This window comes from Podarcis melisellensis, assembly GCF_964234715.1.
Source record: "Podarcis melisellensis genome assembly, chromosome: 7".
Classification (NCBI taxonomy): Eukaryota; Metazoa; Chordata; class Lepidosauria; order Squamata; family Lacertidae; genus Podarcis; species Podarcis melisellensis.
In genome coordinates this window covers 983377-1002623 of record NC_138539.1, presented here as the reverse complement: position 1 = coordinate 1002623, position 19247 = coordinate 983377, and the positions used below count along the sequence as shown (strand labels likewise).

The 19247-nt window shown below is 54.7% G+C and overlaps 1 protein-coding gene across 2 annotated transcripts in view; it reads right to left on the bottom strand.

Annotated features, from left to right (window-relative positions):
• Nucleotides 1-2874: 2874 nt before the first annotated feature.
• The window catches only part of HSF1 (heat shock transcription factor 1), a 39427-nt gene continuing 23054 nt past the window's right edge, over nucleotides 2875-19247 (bottom strand). The window contains exons 5-14 of one of the 2 annotated variants that reach the window (XM_081918856.1): nucleotides 15044-15119; nucleotides 14259-14320; nucleotides 13051-13147; nucleotides 12798-12934; nucleotides 9948-10205; nucleotides 7452-7538; nucleotides 5238-5343; nucleotides 5011-5070; nucleotides 4232-4301; nucleotides 2875-3815 (exon numbers count right to left, since the gene is read on the bottom strand). In XM_081918856.1, the coding sequence (XP_081774982.1) occupies nucleotides 3613-3815; nucleotides 4232-4301; nucleotides 5011-5070; nucleotides 5238-5343; nucleotides 7452-7538; nucleotides 9948-10205; nucleotides 12798-12934; nucleotides 13051-13147; nucleotides 14259-14320; nucleotides 15044-15119 (1156 nt within the window). In that variant the 3' untranslated portion in view covers nucleotides 2875-3612. The remainder of the gene's footprint in view (nucleotides 3816-4231; nucleotides 4302-5010; nucleotides 5071-5237; nucleotides 5344-7451; nucleotides 7539-9947; nucleotides 10206-12797; nucleotides 12935-13050; nucleotides 13148-14258; nucleotides 14321-15043; nucleotides 15120-19247) is intronic. The other variant, XM_081918857.1, reaches the window with a different exon arrangement.

Sequence of the window (19247 nt, the reverse complement as noted above, 5' to 3'; positions counted from 1 at the left end):
CCTAGGCAGCTCGTCCCAGCCGCGTGTTGGGTCTCAGGGTACCCCAGGTCCCTCTCACCCCAGCCTTTGGGAGTCTTGGTTGGCTTCTTGGCCAGCCCAAGCAAGTTTCTAGCCAGAGCTTTCTGTGGCCTTTGGGCCACTGGTGGGGTGTGAGAACGTGTCCCAGCATGGAAGGTGAGGCCCCAAGAAGCGGAGGAAGAACAAAGCAGAGTCCGGTTGTCTGGGAGCTTGGAGTAGCTCGCAGAACAGAGGGGTTTCCTGCTGTGTCTGCACAAGGACCCATAACTGGCCAGCAATGAGCTAGGCAGTCTGGGGGTCACTGGAATGCCATTTGCTGTGCAAGCAGAAGCAGAAACTCCCAGATAGCCTCTCTCGGAAGGGCTGAGATTCCCTCTGATATCCAGGAGAGCTGCTGCCAGCCTGTGCAGGCAATACTGAGCTAAGTGGAGCGACAGTCTGACTCGACAGAGGGCAGCTTCCTAGATTGCAGGGTGGGAGGCTGGCTGGCTGGCAGCAGTGCCAGTCTTTGATTCCTGCCCCAGAATCTGGGTGGGTGTGGGAAGCACATAGGACTAGACCAGGTGTTTGGGGCTACAACTCCCATCAGCCCCTGCCAGGCAGGAGAGGTAGTCCAAAACCTCTGAAGGGCACCAGTTTCTGCCACCAGCTCCACCTGGATTGTGACCAGGCCTGCTGCAGGGCGGAGGAGCCCCGTCCCAATTCCGAGGCTTGGATTTCTGAGGGCAGGGCCCACCTTGAGGCAGCGCCTGGGGGCTGGCCAGGAGTCAGGCTGCTGTGTGTGTCTGGTTTGGGGAGGGGGCTTCTGTTCCCAAGGGGTCGTGTGGCTAGCCAGTGCCTTGCCAGCCTTTTCCCTGTGGCCCTGGGGGTTGGGGTGCCTTTTCTGTTGCTGTCCTGACCCGCTCTTGCCGTACTGTGTCCTGTTCATGCACGCAGGTGTGGGCCTGCCTCCTTGTTCAATAAAGAGAAGCAAACCACGTTAAAAGTTGGTGTCCCAGCACAGCAGGGGTGGCGCTGGCCCTTGAGCCACGTTCCAACTGGGGCCTCAGAATGCAGGGAGGGAGGGAGGGAGAAGACCGAGGTGACAGGAGATCCATATTCCAATATCTCAAGGGCCGCCACGTGGAAGATGGAGCAAGCTTGTTTTCTGCTGCTCCGGAGGGTGGGACCCAAACCAATGGCTCCAAATGGCAATAAAGGAGATTCCGACACAAGGAAGAAATTTCAGAATTACAGAGCCATTTGACAATGGAACAGACTCCCTGGGAAGGCTGGGTGTCGGGGATTATTTAGCTGTAATCCCTGCACTGCAGGGGCTGGATGGATGACCTGGGGGGTCCTTTTCAACTCTACAATTCCATTATCCTAAAGCAGGCATAAGCAAACTCCAGCCCTCCAGATGACTACAATTCCCACCATCCCTAGCTAACAGGACCAGTGGTCAGGGATGATGGGGATTGTAGCCCCAAACATCTGGAGGGCCAGAGTTTGCCTATGCCTGCTTTAGTTCTAAAGGCTTGACAAGGCTGACCAAAACCACCTCCCATCCCGAAAGGTCATGTCAGGGCAAGCTTGGCCTATTTTTGCCCAGTTCAATGTGGCAGGGCTGGAGTTGTCAGAGTTCAGCAGCTCACCATGCTGAATTTGTGACTGACCAGGAGACTTGCAGCCAATTTTAAGGCTAGCTGTCTGTTGCCGGCTCTTCTCACTAACCCCCACAGCCCCTCTTGACCAGAAGCCCTTTCTACGACTCTGCGTGTCCCTGACTTGCCCTCGCTGTCACATTCCACATGCCACCCCCTCTGCTGACACGTTCCCCAAAAGGTCTTGGACCAGCAGCCTCTGACCCTCCCTTGCCAAACGAGAAAACAGGGGGATTGCTACATGCAGACCATTAAAAGGGAGGAGGTCCAGAGTCGGAAAAGCATAAAAAGCATTTGGAGCATGAAAGCTTCACAGCGGGAAATCTAGAGCTGAAGGCCGAAGTCCCTGGCACCCCAAAACGGCCCCTCTGCAAGCCCAGTGAGCTGTGGGGCAATCGTACTGGGCTGATGGATGCCCCTGGCCTGGCCAGAGCCTCACAGCCCCCCACCTCGGTTTTTGTAAGAGGGCGGCCAGTTTGCAAGGCCCTTCTGCTCCCTCCTTGGAGGGCCCAAATTCTCCACCTCCTTTGGACACAGAGAGCCTGAGAAGATCAGCAGAGAGAGGCCCCTGCCTTGGCTTTCTTTCGAAGGATGCAACTGGCTCATTTTCGTGCTGCAACCAAGAGTCTCGCCTGGGGTGGGTGGGTGGGGGAGAGGCAACCCACTGGCTTCTCTGTAGGATCCCGCCCCCCCCCCCCCGGCTGCTTGGGCAAGGCAGGCCACAGTTCACTGATCCTGATCCGCAAACTCAGCGCTCTGGTCTCCTCCCCCCCCCCCCGTCAGCTGGTTCCAGCTGCTAAATGGAGCTTGGCAGGATTTGCTGGCTGGCCAGCTGGAAGGCTCAGGACCACTTTGGAGACCTGAGAGCAGAGGAGGAAGCATCCAGCTGATGAAGGAGTAAACCTGACAGACAAAAGGCCACTGGGGGGGGCGGCGGTGAAGACAGACACCACTGGCACCCTGCTCTATGTAGACCTTTGCAGAGACAAGATATTGTGGGGGCGGGAGCAGAAAAGGACCCGTAGTCTGTCAGGTGATGGATGGGGCCCTTCTCCCCACTTTTCCGGTGTGGGTGGGAGGAATATTCCCTGGGCAGCAACTGGGATCCGCTTCCCAGTATTGGCTGGCAGGATGCGCCCCACGGGGAGTGCGCCTCGTCCATTTTGGAAATAAAAGTGTGCTGCGCCTAGAGAGTGATGGGCCACTTCACGTATAGATATAGATATATAGATATATTTGAATATGTATATATAGGTATTTATATAGCAGGAGAGAGGAAGGCTGAGGGGGAGGAGGGGGCTTCTTCTCTCATGTAAAAATCCAAAATACAATTTTCTTCTAGTAACAATCAAAATGCAAATGTACAAATTCTTTACTGCTAAGCCAAGGGAAACAAGCCCCATGGGGGAGGGGGGCATGGGGTGGGGCAGCCTCCTCCCGCCCGGGCGCCCTGTAACATTCGGGGACCCACACAACAGCAGACGTGACACAGGGACCCAGCCCTTGAGCCCCGGGTGCGAGAGGCACTCTCACTTCTCTCCAAATGCCCACAAGTCCATCCCGACGGGAGAGGGAATTCTCCGCCTCCTTTTCTCCTTCCCCTCCCCAGCGAGAGCGACCCCCTCATCGCTCACTTGCTCTCCTTCCTCTTCGCCTAGAGGGCAGGGCAAGGGGTCGCGCTTAGCGTCCAGGCCTAGGGCACCTGGCACCCGAAACAGGCGGTGGCAGCAGCCAAGGAACACACACACGTCTTCCGCCAATGGGCATCCCCCCGCCCCCCAGAGCCGCCGCCCGGAGGGGTGAGCACCCGAAGCACAGACACAAACACACCCTCGCAGCCTGGCCAAAGGGGAGAGCAGGGGCTCGTCCGCAACGTCACTGGAGCAAAGCAAGGGGGCGGCTGGCCCTTCTTGAAGTCCGGCCTTCCTTCCACACTGGCCCGGGCCTGGCCTTAGGAGACGGAGGGGTCCTTGGGCTTGGGCGTCTCCGCCCCCGAGAGGAGGGCGATGGTGGGGTCCTCCAAGTACTCGTCCTCCGTGAAGCAGGGTCCTTCGTCCAGCTCAAAGAAGATGGGCATTTCCGTGTTGGCCATGTCCATGGAGCTTGAGTCAACCAGGAAGAGGGGCTGCGCTGTGTAGTGGACCAGCTGCTTGCCTACAGGAAGGGCAGAGACACCATCAGAAAGGGGGGGGCAAGGCTGGGGGGCCAGGGGGCAGGTGGAAAGATTGTATTGCAGGGGGTGGGCCAGATGACCCTTGGGGTCCCCCCAACCCTAAAAGTCTAGGATTCTGAGGCTGTGGGAAGGAAGACCTTTTCTCAGTTGGAAACTCCACGACTGCCCCCAGAGCAAGGCAGACCCCCACTGCGGCAGCATGACTTGGAGGGAGAGGAGGCGGGTCGAACATGCCTCAGTTTCCCCCTGCGTGGGCCAGGATGGCTCATTCAGCTGTGAGGATGTCCATGCTCCTGCCGGGCCTTGGAGAAAAGGTTGATGCAGAGAAGCAGGGTGTGGAATTGGCAGGCGGGTGGGGGCAGGGAGAGGAGAGAAGGGGAGCAGCCGGGATGCCCACCTGTGTCCGCTGCAGAGTCTTCCACCTCCGCCGGCTTCTGCTGCTCCTGGCAGGAGAGGAGGTCTTGGATCTGCAAAGGGAGAGGAGGCGCTGCTGAACCAAAGCCTGCGAGGCCCAGAGAGCACGGAGGGGGCTTTGCTGGCTATGTCTCACGGGAGTCAAGCCCCAGCTGCACCCCCCATCCCCACACACAGGAGAGCCCCTAGCTGGCTGGCACGATGTGGGTCTACCACCTCCCTGACTCCAGGGCACAATCCGGCAGGACGTTCTCCTGCACAGGCCCCACTGAAATAAACAAGAGCTGCAGAAGAGCTCCTGCCTAAGAGCTCCCCTTCACTTCAATGGGGCTAGTGCAGGAGAGCCTCCTGGGGAACTGCACCCTCCAGGATCAGATCTGGACCAGTCTTCTGCAGCCTCCAGGCTGTGCCTTGGTGGGTGGCGGTAAATAAACAGGGGAAGGGCTTTAGAGGGATGTGTTGGGAGTTCGGCAGCCTCAGTCTCAGCATCATCTTCCCATCATCACATCCAGAGAGCAACTCTGGGGAGTCTGCTCAGCTGATGGTGGGGCTGATCAGAAGGGTGCGCTGGGAAAGGCCCACTCAGCACCTCATTAGCAGTGCCTGAGAAGAGGTGCTGATGGGATGCTGATGGGATGACATCACCCGGCAGGGTTCTCCAAGGAGGCAGCCTCTGCACAGGGCGGGTGGAGAGCACTTTCAGACTCGCCATGTGGGGCTGGCCTACAAATGAGGAAAGGGGAGGTCCCTCAGCAAACTCACACTGGCCAGGCTGCTGTCCAGATCTGGCAAGTTCAGATCTGTCGCTGAAGGACTGAAGAGCTGTTGGCAAGAGAGAGAGAGAGAGAGAGAGAGAGAGAGAGAGAGAGAGAGAGGGAGGGAAGGAGGGAGGGAGGGAAAGCAGAGATTAATGTTAGCAGAGTGAGGAACAACCCCCCCCCAAACTGCCCCTCCCGCTAGGCGTAAGGACTCCCAAGCGGAAGACTCACGTCCAGCAAAGCGCTGGTGTCCACGCTGAAACCGTGGGTGCTCAGCATGGTCTGAAGGTTATCCAAGCTGGAGTCGATGGTGTCCAAGTGCTCGTTCAGCTCGTTCCTGGGGACACGAGAGAAGAGAGAGATGGCAGCGAGGGCCAGGATGGCTGCCTGCTTCCTCCAGGACCAGAGGCCTGTGTCCCTGAACTGCCAGCGGCTGGGGAACAGCAGGAAGGAGGAGGAGAGGGCTGCCACAGAGTTCAACTCCTGCTCGAGGGGCTTCCCCACAAGAGGCACCTGGTTGGCCACAAGGTGAGGAGGGCTTCTCTGGGTTTCATCCAGCAGGGCTCTCCTCATGGTTCCTAGGGGTCCTCCTGGGCCAAGTGCACCTCCACCCCATCTTCCTGGCCCCCTTGTGCTCCCCTCACCCACCAAGGGCTCCAGCTTGCTCTTTGGTCGAGGAGGAAATGGCTTTGAGCCCGGCTGCCTCTCAGAAGCCTCCTTGCCCAAAACCTTAAGAGGAGCAAGACATCCCTTCCTTCCTGCTCTGGAATAGCCGTTGCACAGGCCTGCCATCACCCCCACCCCAAACAGACCCAGTGGCTACGGCTACCAGTGTGTTGTCATGGCTAAAATGGCCGCTGTTTCTTTAATGCTTAAAAAAGCTGGGTCAGCATGAGTCAGCGGCCTGCGCTGGGTTGTATATAGAGAGTGAGAAATGTTAGTTTGTTGTTGGGTTGGTTTGTTGGTTGGTTGGTTAGTGAAAGCTGGTAGTGGATATTCTTGCGGACTCTTTTATGTTGACAAGGGTCTGAGGGCCAGGCTGAGGAGACAAAGGGAGGTCAGAACCCTTTCCTTTTTTTAACAAACACTGACATGTGTAACCCTTCCGGTTTCTGCAAGCCTGCCTTGCTTCAGTTTACAGATCAGCAGGAAAAGCCTCACTGCTAAGACTTGGGGCTCTCAAGGGCCAGCGCCCTCCCCAGGCAGCAGAAGCAGCCTAAACCTGGTGCTGGTGAAGAGCAAATGGGGGCGTAAGGGCTGGGCCCAAGCCCCTGCTGTGGAGCGGAAGGCGGGGGCCGCCCCAGAATTGCCCAATCAGATTATAGACGTGGACTGAAGATGGGGACTGGGAAGGGCGGAGTCATTCAAAGACAAAGGGGGAACCAGGGATGTGCATTTGGGGCAAACTCAGTCCGAAGGCAAATTGCCTGAAGCAGGCTTGACAGCTCAGGCAGGAGGCCAGTTCTGTACGTGTTTTAAAAGCCAGGAAACCTGCTGCCAGTCACAAAGAACTCCACCAAGGAAGAAGGGGCAAGTGAAGAGCTATATCAAGCAGGGTTGGGGGAGACCGGCAGCACCTCCTGTTCGCCAAGAGGCCGCTGTAGGGGCAGCATTTGGGGCAGGGGCACAGATTTGACCTTCAAGGAGTGCACTGTGGCTGTTGCTGCCATTGCAGCACTAACGGTGTGAGGATACCCAGAGCTTACAGGGTTAGCTCTAGGCAAGTGAAAACGTCTTCACTTTCTGTTTTGGCTGCGACAGGAGAAGCATGTCTTCGCTTTCTCCTGGCTGTTGTTGTTTTGCTGCTGTACAATAAACGCTTTGTAGAATACAAGCAGCAGTTGTACGAGAGTTTCTCTGCATGCCTGAGATTCCTTCTGCACAGGCGCACCGCTGCGCAAGACACTCTGCTGTAGCCGAGAGAAGCAGGGAGACGCAGAGGAAGCGGGCTGGACGCCACAGCACTGCCGCTGTTCGCAGCCGAGACGGACGTGAAACAGAACAAGCAGGGGGTGCGGTTCTTAGGGGCAGGATCTGTGGACCCTGGCACCTGAGACAGTCGTCTTGCCTTGCCTTGCCTTGCCTCATGGGTGGGATTGGACCTGGGATCTTCTGGTGCTCCACCACGGAGATATGGTGTCCCTCAATGGGGTGCCCCATATTGGGAGGGATTACTTCAGCATACTTCAGGGTGCTTCAGGGTTTACCTTTCCCCACCCCCCCACCCTCCCCTAAGCCACAAGGGACAGGCGTTTCAAAAAGGTGTTTTCAACGTTGTGGGTTCAACTCCGGCTTGAACCGAGTGTGGCACCCGATCCCCAAAGTAAATGACCCTCCCAGCACAATGTGGAAGGAGGACCGGGTGGCCTGGCAGAAGGGACACCTCCCCCCAGCACTCCCTGGTGGCGCAGTGCCTGGGGGGCAGCAAGCAATGTAAATGCTAACCCTTGCTGTGGTCTGTAGTGCAGTGAGGCAGAGGAAGGGCTGGGGAAAAGGCAGGTGACTTCGGACATCTGCGGAGGGCGAGCCAAACTGAAAGATACAAAGAGAAGAGGAACACTCGGATTCAGGAGCCCCAGAGAGTTCGGCACCTTCAGGGAGGAAACGGAGGTTACTTTCAAAAGGCAAGGAAGGGCAGGCAGCCGACCCCCTCCAGGAAGAGCAAGAGGGGGGCCCTGGGTGTGAATCAACTCTGGGAAGAGAGCAAAGAGCAGCTGAGCGGAGGGATCCCACATCGGGGCAGGCAGGGAGAGAAGGGAAGGTGGGATGCTGCCTGCACAGGGGAACCAGCAAGCGTATTCCAGGGGCAACAGATTCCTGTTCCTTGGGGCAGGTGCCTGACCCAAACTGCGCTTCTCTGGGGGACTGAGGGCTGAAACCTCCAAATTCCACCAGCAGAACCAGGTACTTGCAACTCACTGGCCTCAACCGGCTTGTTTTGCATCCAACTACTGACTTTCCCAAGACAGGAAGTGCATGTCCTCTGCCCCCTGGTGGTAAGAACCTAAGAGGAACTGTGCTGGATCAGGCCAATAGCCCATCTAGTCCAGCATCCTATTCCCACAGTGGCCAACCAGGTGTCCCCATGGGAAGCCCGCAAGCAGGACCCAAGTGCAAGAGACGCCCTCTACCCTCCTGCGGTTTCCAGCAACAGGCAAGCAGCAGCCCTCTCAGCACTTCTGTGATCCACCGTCTTCTCCTTGTTCCTGGGGAGCAAAAGTAGGTGCCTCCCCACCCCCCAAAAGATCACCTCTCCTTTCAGTTCCAGATCTCCAGGTTCCTTGGCAGGCCTCCACTGAAAGTGTGCAATCTGAGTGTGGACATGGGCTACTGACCCACACCCCCTGATCTCTGCCAAGCAGCCCCTGGGAGTTCCTGCTTTCTCACACACCGGGCACTGAAGAATGCCCAGAGCACAGAGTAACGAGGGCCATGGGCCTGGGAAGCCAGGATGCTCTGTCCGGAGCTGAAATCCAGTTTCAACTGTGGGAGGGGCACAAAGGCCTGAGCAGCCAGTACTATGAAGCACCTGTGAGTGGCCCAGTGGGCTGGCAAGGCCCACACCCAACCCTTGCAGAGGAGGAGAAACAGCCCACACCTGTCTCCAAATATGCCACTGAGAATTGGGCATCCTCTGCTAGGACCCCTGTGCCTCTGTCAGTGCTGCAGGACCACCCTCTTATCTGGCCCAGGGAACCTCCTCCTGAGTTTTGGAGCCTTCCTTCCACACCACTGACAGTGCCACCACTCTAGCAGGCGATGAGGGAGGCCAGGAGTCCACAGCCAGACTCCTGAGAGAGAAAGAGAGAGGAAGGGAAGGGGCTGCTGCCTCTTGCTCTCCTGGGAACCAGGTGCTCCTGGCTTCCCTCACTGACCACCCGCTGGCTCTTGTGGCTAAGCTGTTGGGATGGGCTGGCTAGAAGTTTAAAACTAGCCTTAAGGTAGTCTGCTCCAAGACCTGGAGGGTCAAGACATCCACGCCTGGCTCTCCTGGCACTGCAAAGAGATCTCAGGGTCCCTGGGCTGGAGGGGAATCCTGGCCTTTCCTCTTCTCAGGACAGCTCCCCCTGAGCCTCGGCTGCAGTGGAGGGCTTAAGAGGCCAAAATGAAACAGTGCGCCTGAAGGTTGGTGGTTCAAGCCCACCCAGGGACAAGAGGGGGAAGGATTCCTGCACTGCCGGTGGTTGAACCAGATGACCCCTGCGGGTCGCTTCCAACTCTACAGTTCTGTGACTCTATGGAAGAACCTCATCCGCCCTCACACCTAGAAGACATGCAGGCCGGGGGGCAGACTAGCCTAGTGATCTTCTCCCTGGCAAGTTAGCTTTCTTCCAGCCCCATAGCCTCCAGCTTCAGATCGAACGGCTTCAGTCCAGCTGCAGACTCACTGCCTCTGTCAGGACTGATGCGAGAGCATGAGAAGAGCCTGGCTGCTAAATCAGCCCAGTGGCCCATCTTGCCCCACAGTGGCCAACCAGGTGCCCCCGAAGGAGACGGGCAAGCAGGATTCGAACCTGGGACAAAGTGGCTCAGCTCAGGGCTGCAGCAATTGGCAATCCAGGCTGCACCGTGCCTGAAGAATGGGCTACAGCCACATTGGCGAGAGGCAGCGCTGGACCAGGACTTGAGAGACCAGGTTCACATCGCCACTTGGGCCAGTCACTGCCTCCTCTCAGCCCAACCTCCCTTGCAGGGTTGTGGGGATAAAATGAGGAGGAGCACCTAGTGCACCACCTTGAACTCCTTGAGGGGGAAGGTGGGATATAAATGCTGTCAATAAAACCACCCCCCTCCCCCCAGACAAAGAAGCAGGTTGGCAAAGAGAATGGGGGGAGGGATAAGGATGGCGATGATGACAGCAGGACAAGGTTAGGGACCCACTGGATCCAGCCAGTAACCGTTGGGCAACGGCCAGGTGCTCCCTGCGCACCCCAGACTTACTTGTCCAGGCAGGCGACGCTGAGGCACTTTTCGGGGGACTGGGCCTGTTCAGCGTCTGTGCTGCTGCCGCCACTGTCGGCAAGAGGGGCTGCGGCCATGACGCCCCTGGGCTTCTCATCCTGCAAGATGGAGTCGATGAAGGCGGAGGGGGAGAGGGGGCTCTCGATGGCAGGAGTGCCGATGGGGCTGGTTTCTTCAATCAGAGGGCTGCGAGAGGGGCTGGGGGGCTCCTCTTTGATGTGGATCACGGGACTACTCCTAAGACAGAAGGATGGAAAGAAAGAAAGACGTGAGCCCTGGGCACACAGTGGTATTCCTACATGGTCAGCAGCTGCCACCATTTGTTCTCTACAAAGGTGGGTGCCAAACTTTTTCTGGCCCCCACCCCCTTGGTTCCATTAACTCCTCCCCAGTGCCCCCCGGCCCTACTCTGTAAAAATTATTCAGAATAGCAGTTTGCACACTCCATTAAGGAAGATTAATAATACCATAAACTTAATTCATTAATTCAACCAAACTGATGAGCTTGATCCTGTGCTTCCAGCTTTCCAAAGTCATTTACACCCCCAGAGCCCCCTTGCCAGGGGACACCACAGTCCACTCTGGGAAACACAGGACTCTCAGACAACCCCAGGAAGCTTCCGCCCTTTGGATCTGCTCGTCCTGCCGCACGTTTCCTCTCTTCCGAGGTTTGGGAAATGAATCAGTCTAAGCTCTGCCACCCCCTCCTCCACCCGTGGCTTCTCAGCAGTGGGGATTTTTAAAAGAGAGACGAAGATGGGAAGGGGGGGTGAACATAGTTTCTCTGGCAGATGGAAATTCCCTCCAGTACCCAAACTCCCCGAAACGGCTTTATGTGGGAGGTTCAATTAGCCCCACTGGAATTGTCGCCAGGTATAAAAGAACAAAGCTGTGATGACCCACTTAGGCAAGCATCTGGTTCCCATTTCGAAGTGAAGGTTCCTGGCGGAGAGGCACACTCAGGGCAAGAGACGGGGGCTGCCGCTGTGGCGAGTGATTCTGCCCCAGTGCCAGCAGCGTCCGGCTCACAACTCAGCTGGCCTTGGGAACTGTCTGGGGCAGAGAACCAAGAAGGTCCCCTCCACTTCAAGGGCCGGGAGATACGGGTTCCTGTACGCAGAGAAGCCTTTGCCAAGCGGACCCTTCATGGCTCAGCAGCACAGGCCAAAGGGCTTCTGGGCACAGGGCTCAGAGAAAAACGCCCTTGGTGGCCCTCCAGGAGCTCAGGCTCTGAGCGCAGGGATGGGGAACATGTGGCTGCAGTGGGGCAGCAGTGGGCTCAGTGCAGCTCCTCCAAAGGGAGTGCCCTCAACGAGACCAAGGCAGCTCTTCCCAGACGCAAGGTAACACAGCAAGAAAGCTCCTGCATCTGCCGCGAATCTCAGGCTAGCATTCCAAGCACCAACAGAAAATGCTGCTCGCACTCTTTGGGTCTGTTTACACAGCCAGGCATCCTGGGGCTCATAGAATCATAGAGTTGGAAGAGACCACAAGGGCCATCGAGTCCAACCCCCTGCCAAGCAGGAAACACCATCAGAGCACTCCTGACATATGGTTGTCAAGCCTCTGCTTCAAGACCTCCAAAGGAGGAGACTCCACCACACTCCTTGGCAGCAAATTCCACTGTCAAACAGCTCTTACTGTCAGGAAGTTCTTCCGAATGTTTAGGTGGAATCTTCTTTCTTGTAGTTTGGATCCATTGCTCCGTGTCCGCTTCTCTGGAGCAGCAGAAAACAACCTTTCTCCCTCCTCTATGTGACATCCTTTTATATATTTGAACCTGGCTATCATATCACCCCTTCACCTCCTCTTCTCCAGGCTAAACATGCCCAGCTCCCTTAGCCGGTCCTCATAAGGCATTGTTTCCAGGCCTTTGACCATTTTGGTTGCCCTCCTCTGGACACGTTCCAGTTTGTCAGTGACCTTCTTGAACTGTGGTGCCCAGAACTGGACACAGTACTCCAGGTGAGGTCTGACCAGAGCAGAATACAGTAGCACTATTACTTCCCTTGATCTAGATGCTATTCTCCTATTGAAGCAGCCCAGAATTGCATTGGCTTTTTTAGCTGCCGCGTCACACTGTTGGCTCATGTCCACCAGCCTTGGGTGAGTCAAAGGGAGCAGAAGGAAAATCAACCACACCTGGGAAGGAGGAGGACTCCTGGGCAAAACCTCTTGTGAACGAAAAGCAGGAGGTGCTTCTCTCTCCCTCCCTATTTGGGTGGCAGAATTCAGGCTTCCACAGAAGCACACAGTGACCCAGAATACCTAACTCCAGCAAAGGGTGTGCAAATTAACACTCTGTAAGGCCTGGACTGAGCAGTTCTTCTGCGGGAAGAACCACCCTGTGATTACCACCTCTGAAACTTGATTGGCCCTTAATAATAATAATAATTATTATTATTATTATTATTATTATTATTATTTATATCCCGCCCTCCCCGAAGCCAGGCTCAGGGCGGCTAACAACAATAAAACAGTACAACAGTGACTTCCATGCCACACCCCATCACTTTGGTTTAGAAATTTGCTGAAAATCTTGACTGACTCAAATGAATTTTTAGCCACCCCACTTTTCAGCCATCCTGGACACAGAGGGAAAAGTTGCCGGCCACATCTGCCAAAGGCCAGGAGTTGCAAGAGAGCCTTGGCTGGGAGAGAGCCTTGGGGCCTATGCAGTCGGCAGTTCTGTTCCACCCCCACCCCCCAGGCAGCTTCCCCATTTCTGTGTCTTGGCCGTCCCCTCCCCTGCAACCAGAAGTGACTGTGCCCTCCAGGCCCACCTGGGTGCCCACACAGGGAATCAAGCAAAGCCGGGCTGCTGCGTACCTTCCATCAAGGCTGTTGCTGGGAGAGGCAGAGGGGCTGGACTGGGCCAGTTCTGTGACGTCAGAGATGATGGGGCCGGAGTTGGCGGAGGGGTCCGGGGAGTACAGGTTCGCACCACTGTATGCCGGGGGGGAGGCCTGTGAGGAGGACAGATACTGGCATGAGGCCCTAGGAGCCTTGAGGGTCCAAAAGGTGGTTGCCTCCTTGGGCTGCCCCCGAGCCCAGCTTCCCTCTGCCCAAGCCAAATACTTACGGAGTAGGGAGGCTGGCTGTGGACGTGCTCCAAAGAGTACTGGCGACTGTACTTGGGCATGGCGTGGGCCGAACTGCTGTCGTTCAACATCAAGGGGCTGGAAGGGAAAGCCAGAGAGAGCCGTGAGGCACAGAGAGCAGAGGCAGCAGGCAGGCACCAAAGGGGCTACCAGACTGCAGAGGGCACCATCCTGCTTACAGAACTTCTGAAGAGATTGCTCCCGACAGGCAGTTTCAGGCAGCCCACCCTCTAGGCCAGGCATAGGCAAACTCGGCCCTCCAGGTGTTTTGAGACTACAATTCTCATCATCCCTAACCACTGGTCCTGTTAGCTAGGGATGATGGGAGTTGCAGTCCCAAAACATCTGGAGGGGAGTGTTTGCCTATGCCTGCTCTAGGGTCAGCTCAGACACTGCAGGATGCTTTCTGGAATCAGGAGCCCTGAAACGGGTTTGGGTTTGCAGGTTGTGTTGCTACTCTGGCTGACAGTGACCAGAGCAGGTGTGCAGCCCAGAGGGGACTGAGCTGGCCTTGGGGGTTCCTCCCATTTCTTTGGACCCAGGAGTGTGGGACCAGCCCACCGAAGCCACTTGCATGTGCTCCACTCCAGGACTGCCTTCTTGCAAAGGAGCATCTGAGCCCATCTGTAGCCTTAAGGCATCTCCTGCTTTCCTGCTGGAGCAAAGAGAGCTGCCCTCTTGCAAAATCATCTAGCCATAGCCCTTCCTGTGTGTTTGGTTTTAAAGACACCCCCCCCCACCTGACAAGCAGCATGTAGGTGCTTCTCAGCCTTATGTGGAGGAAGAAAATTAAGAATCACAGAATTGTAAGGGACACCAAGGGTCATCTAGTCCAGCCCCGTCATATAGGAATCACAGATCATAAAGCTACAAAAAGGAGACTCAAAGCACAGCAGAAACATAATCAATGGATCAGGAGTGTTTAGGGGGGAATGAGCAGATAACCACGCCCAAAGTATTCCTGCAGAAAGGGCATAGCAAGAGTACAGGCAGGAAGAGGCAGGCGCAGATGGGAATTCCTCCCAGAGGTGCTTCTCAGGGGCAAGTCTGGAGTTTTCCAGGTGCAAATGTCTCAATGAGAGGATGGGCTTGTGCTTAAACGCCACGGATGGTCCTTGAGAGTCACCATGGGAGATGCTCCCAGCCAAGAGGAGAATCAAAGCACGGCCTCTGGATGAGGCCCACTTACATCTTCCTCTTCACTCCAAGGATACGGTTGGACTGCACCAGCGAGATCAAGAACTGGATGAGCTGTGGGAGAGAAAACGAAATGTCACCAAGCGCGATGCAGACTTCTAGCTGGAGGAGGGGGAATCCTGCTGGACTGAGATCCACTCTGGAAAGGACCACCCTGCTCAGATCTCCCCCAGCACACGCACAGCTGACCACTAGCATGTAAAACCCAGCAGGCTGGACTCAAGACCTCACTCCCAGTGACAGGTATGTGGGGTTCTTTCATGAGCAAACAGAAGCCGCTCTGTACATGCTCTGTAGTCCATGAGTGCTTCCTGATGTGGAATTGGCACTGCTCATGCACGCAGGGGAAATTGTTGTTGTTGGTTTTAGAGCGGTGCACACTCAGGGGGGAAAATATCTGTGCATGTGCCCGAAAGAGGTGGAAGGGGGGAATCCCCCTACATTCTGCGAGGCTCTCCTGACTGGTGTGTGTGGCAGGTGGTGGAACAGCAACACAAATCCATGACTGAAAAAACAGAATGTGGGGATCTGATGGGCCAACTACGCAGAGAGAAAAATTGGATCGGAAAGACCGTGCTATAAAACTTCCAATCTAGAATCATGCCAAGGCAGTGGAAGGCTGGCTGAAAGAGGTCTTGTTTCCTGTCCTTAAGAGACAATGGCCCTTCACTCTCAAGGCTCTGGGGGGTCCACTGGCCAAGCCCCCTGCAGGTCAGCAGCCCCAGGCCTCCAGCTGACTGTGTGGCCCGCAGGCTGAGAAGTGAAGGCTGGGCTTACCTTGTTCACCACCTTCTGCTGCTGGGCGTGCTTCTGCCGCAAACTGGCCACCTCCCGCCACAGCGCCTCGTTCTCACTGAAAAGGAAGAAGGCAGCCCAATTAGCCTGGTCACGTCTGTGAGAGTCACGAGTGCAGCAGCCTCCCCGTCTCTACGTTCTCCTTTTCATTCTGAATTTGGGCATTTCAACGACCCAGGCTTTTTGTTTGAATTCTGCACTAAAGAGAGTGTCTTCCTGCCACAAAATTCCAGCAAAGAGTTGGGGGGGGGCTGCTTCATGCTGGCACCCAATGCCCAGGTGGGGTGTGGAAGCACCTGCCTTCTTCTGAGGCTTTTTGAGGAGGCTGGGCTCTTCAGGTGTGGGGTGGGCAAGATGGCACAGGGCCTCGCTCCTCCAGCCAGTGGCCCGACAAAGGACCCTTACCCCACCTGAGCTAGTGCTGCCCTCCTGCCCACTCTTCCCCCTCCATGCAAGTCTCCAGGCTGTACTCCAAAGGGTCTGTGGAAATATTATTTCATGGATCAGAGGACTGGGGACTGAAAGGGGGATGGCTCAGGACTGCAGCTGAATGTGGCCTGGTGAAGACAGAAAAGGCTGCAGCACAGTAACCGATTTGTTTCAAGAAGCTGACGGAAACCGACTCCTAGGAAATGCTGAGAAATCTGTGCTGCCCCAGTTCCAACCAGTTTGGGAGCGGCAGCTTTCTTGCCTGCCTGAGGAAACCTGCAGGGCTGAATGAACATCTCACAGGGCCCTCAGCACTTAAAATACGGTGCCCCCATAAATATCCAATTCAAAATATAAACAATAAACTGTAAATCAAAAGTTTATTTTTTCAAAATGAAACAAAACCTACAGAAAGATGGAAAATAGTGTTTATTTTTATATACTTCCACTATTTATATTTGAAAAATATACATGCCCATTTTTATTCTGGGCTAGACATACTGGAAGCTTCATTTACTTTTAAAATTGTTATTATTATTATTATTTATTAAATTCCTATACTGCCCTTCATTTGCATCACACTTTTAACATCAAAGCAGCTTGCAGCAGCTAGCCGTGTAAAAGCAAGCATCACAAAATTTGCAAAAGCAGTTAACGACCCAGAATGCAGGCAAGCAATAAAAAGCAGCAGAAATGCGCAGACACCCAGCGCTCTCTCCTTGGGGAAGCTTTTCATACAGGCACGCGGGTGGGTGGTCCACCAAGGGAACCATATTTGAGGGAGGCAGGTCGGTGGGCAGCTATTCAGCACCACAGCTAAAGGAGCCCCTCCCTTCAGGGGTAGCAAGGCAGCGACTGGGGTGGGGGAACATCAAGGGAATGCCTCTGCTTGTGGGCTCCCCAGGCACATCTGGGTGGCGGCTGGTGGAACCCGGAGGCTGAGCTAGAGGAGGACCCTGGGAAGACCCCATTTCACACCCTTCCCTATTTCACGCCTTAGCAAAGCAGAACTGGAAGCAGGACATCTCCTGGGGATCTTCAGGAACAAGAGGGCTTAGAAACTCTAAAACCTAGCATAAATTTATTGTGACTTTGGATAGAATTGTAGAGCTGGAAGGGACCTTCAAGGTTGTCTGGTCCAGTCCAATCCCCTGCAAGGAAGGAATCTCAGCTAGGTGCTGTCGGTGATGTAGCCATGGTATGCTCTCTCATCAAAGACAGAGACTACCGAGGTTCATTTGCCACTAAAAAGCCCCCTCCCCACAAACTGTGCTTGCAAATACAAAAGTATTTGAGCCCCCTGAAGGCCTCTCAGGATCAGGGCGGTCGGATCCTGGGTCAGATGTTGAGCCCCACCTGCCTCCTCGCTTTACAAACTGCTTGGGAGGAGGATGTGGAAAGGCAGGCCTGGGAGCCTGGACTCTGGCCCTCCCCTGGGGGTGGGGAGGGGGAGTTTTAAGAGAGGCAGGTGGGCAGAGGGTAAGAGTTTATGTCATTCTGGTACAAAATTGGATAAATAAAACACTCCTAAGATCTTTTCATAACCCCTGAAATGAAACCTTTGAAGTCGGCCCATATAAACTCTTCACCGCCATTTAATTGCTCTATAAAACAGTGTGCGAAGGAAAGTCTTTGAGTTTCCCTCCCCCCACTCAAAAAAAGGGCTGTTAACTCTTTGCAGGCCTTCTGGAGACCACCGCCCCTCTGCGTGCTCTCCTAAAAACTATGAGGCCGCTAGAGGAGTCCGAAGACTGTCCCTTTGCTCTGCTGATGATGGGAGGCGGTGCACTGGGTGTGGGTGTGGCAGAAATGGCACCCTATGCCTTATATATGGCTCACATGGGGATTGGGGAGCTAGCTCAGGGTCACCTGGTGAGCATCATGTCCAAGCTCGGCCAAAACTCTGCATCGCAAGGGTTCCAGATCTTTCTGCAGAGGACGGACAGCCCCCTGGGCTTTCCTGGAGCCACCCTAGGAAAGGTGCTCACAAATGCACACAAAATTGCACTGCTGAAGGCGGCAAGCGACAGCCAACTCCTTCCACAGCCTCAGTGGCACCCAACACTCTGATCAGCATTTCCTTCCCACAGGCACCCCCTACTTTGCCCTGGTATTTCCTGAGTGCAGAAGACCCATTTTCTGCTCGCAGGAAGCTCTGGGGATGTGCTAAAGAAAGGCTTCTGCTGGTCACCCTCATTGCCCTAAGGTGGGGTCTCCAAAGGGGTCCCTTGCAGAAGGGATGAAAGGTTGTTCTCAATTAGCAGGTGGATGTTTGTGATCCCAGGAATTATTCTCTGCAGGGTGGGAAAACACTTTCTGTTTATAAAAATATTTATAGAACGTTATTTCGTTTAAAAAAATCAAAGTAATTTGCAACAAAAATGTATAAAACCATGCAGTAAAAACATGTTAAAAAAAAGGTTATAAACAGACATCAATAAACCATTGCAGGGAAATGTATTCTTAATTGCCTGCATAGCCCTGGGGGAACAGGAGTTTTCTGTAGACATTTAAAAGTTAAACCAGAAGGCACCTGCTTATTAGAAACTGAAGAGGCAACCATCGGCTGAACCAACTCCTTTGCAGAGTGGCTGGGGAAACCCAGCCAGATGGGCAGGGTATAAATATATTATTATTATTATTATTATTATTATTATTATTATTATTATTATTATTATTATAGTGTGGGTTCACCCCACTCCTTCCAAGAAAGGAGAGAAGGAGCTTCTCCATCCACACATTCCCTTGGCCAGAGTCTTTAAACAAAAGGCCCTTGCACCAGGGCACTTGGGGACCTGCCTTGGGACTGGGGTGTTACAGACCCTCGCAAGTCATTACCATGAGAGGCATACCATGTGGCGGGGAAACCAGGGGTGCAGTGGGTGGTTTGTGCCTGCAGTTCAGAATTAAAATCCTCAGGGGAACTATTTTAGCAGGATTCTGAAAGGAGCACCCTCCCATTTGGTCATTACAGCACTGGGAGATGAGGCCATTAACCGAGGGTCCCAGCACGGCCCTGCTGAGCCCTCTGCCCTCTCCCTTGCACTGTGCAATGTTTAAACATCAAAGGGAGCCAGGATGGATGGTACGGCTCAGAAAGAGCAGAGAGGGGGCTTGCCGCACAGACAGGCCTTCTCAAAGGCCTGGAGGAAGCCAGACAGAGACTTCATCACATGGCTGCTGGCAGGAATTTGGGAGGAAGGGAAAGGAGAGTCTTGCAAAAAAAAAAATATATGGCAAGGGTGATAACAGCAGGTGCCCAAGTAGAAGCAGCCAAGAAAGGAGGGAGATGCAGCCATCTTGTTTGAGGGGTGGACTTGTTGCTGGCTTGAGCCTGCTGCCTCTTCACTTTGCAGGATGCAAAGCTGCTCCCTTCTCCAGAATCAAACGGAACTGGGCAATGGCTGCACAGGGTCAAAGCTTCTCTGTCCACAGTAGGGAAACAAAAATCCCAGACTGCACACCACAAGCTCTGCAAGGGCGGCAGTTTTTTCTATTTTTTCAGAAATCTGATGGGCTATACAAAACAACGTATTAAACACACACACACACAAAATGGGTCTGGGAGAATTAAAATTTCTTTGGTGCTGAAATGACAACAAGGTTGGCAGGTCCATACAGGGAGGGAATGCCACAATAACGGGGCCACCACTGCAAAACTGTCTCAGTAGTCGCCACCCGCCTCCCCTCAGATTGGAGCGCTGTGGATCACATGGTGCTGCTAAATTGCACGGGGATTTAAAGGTGGGCCGTGACA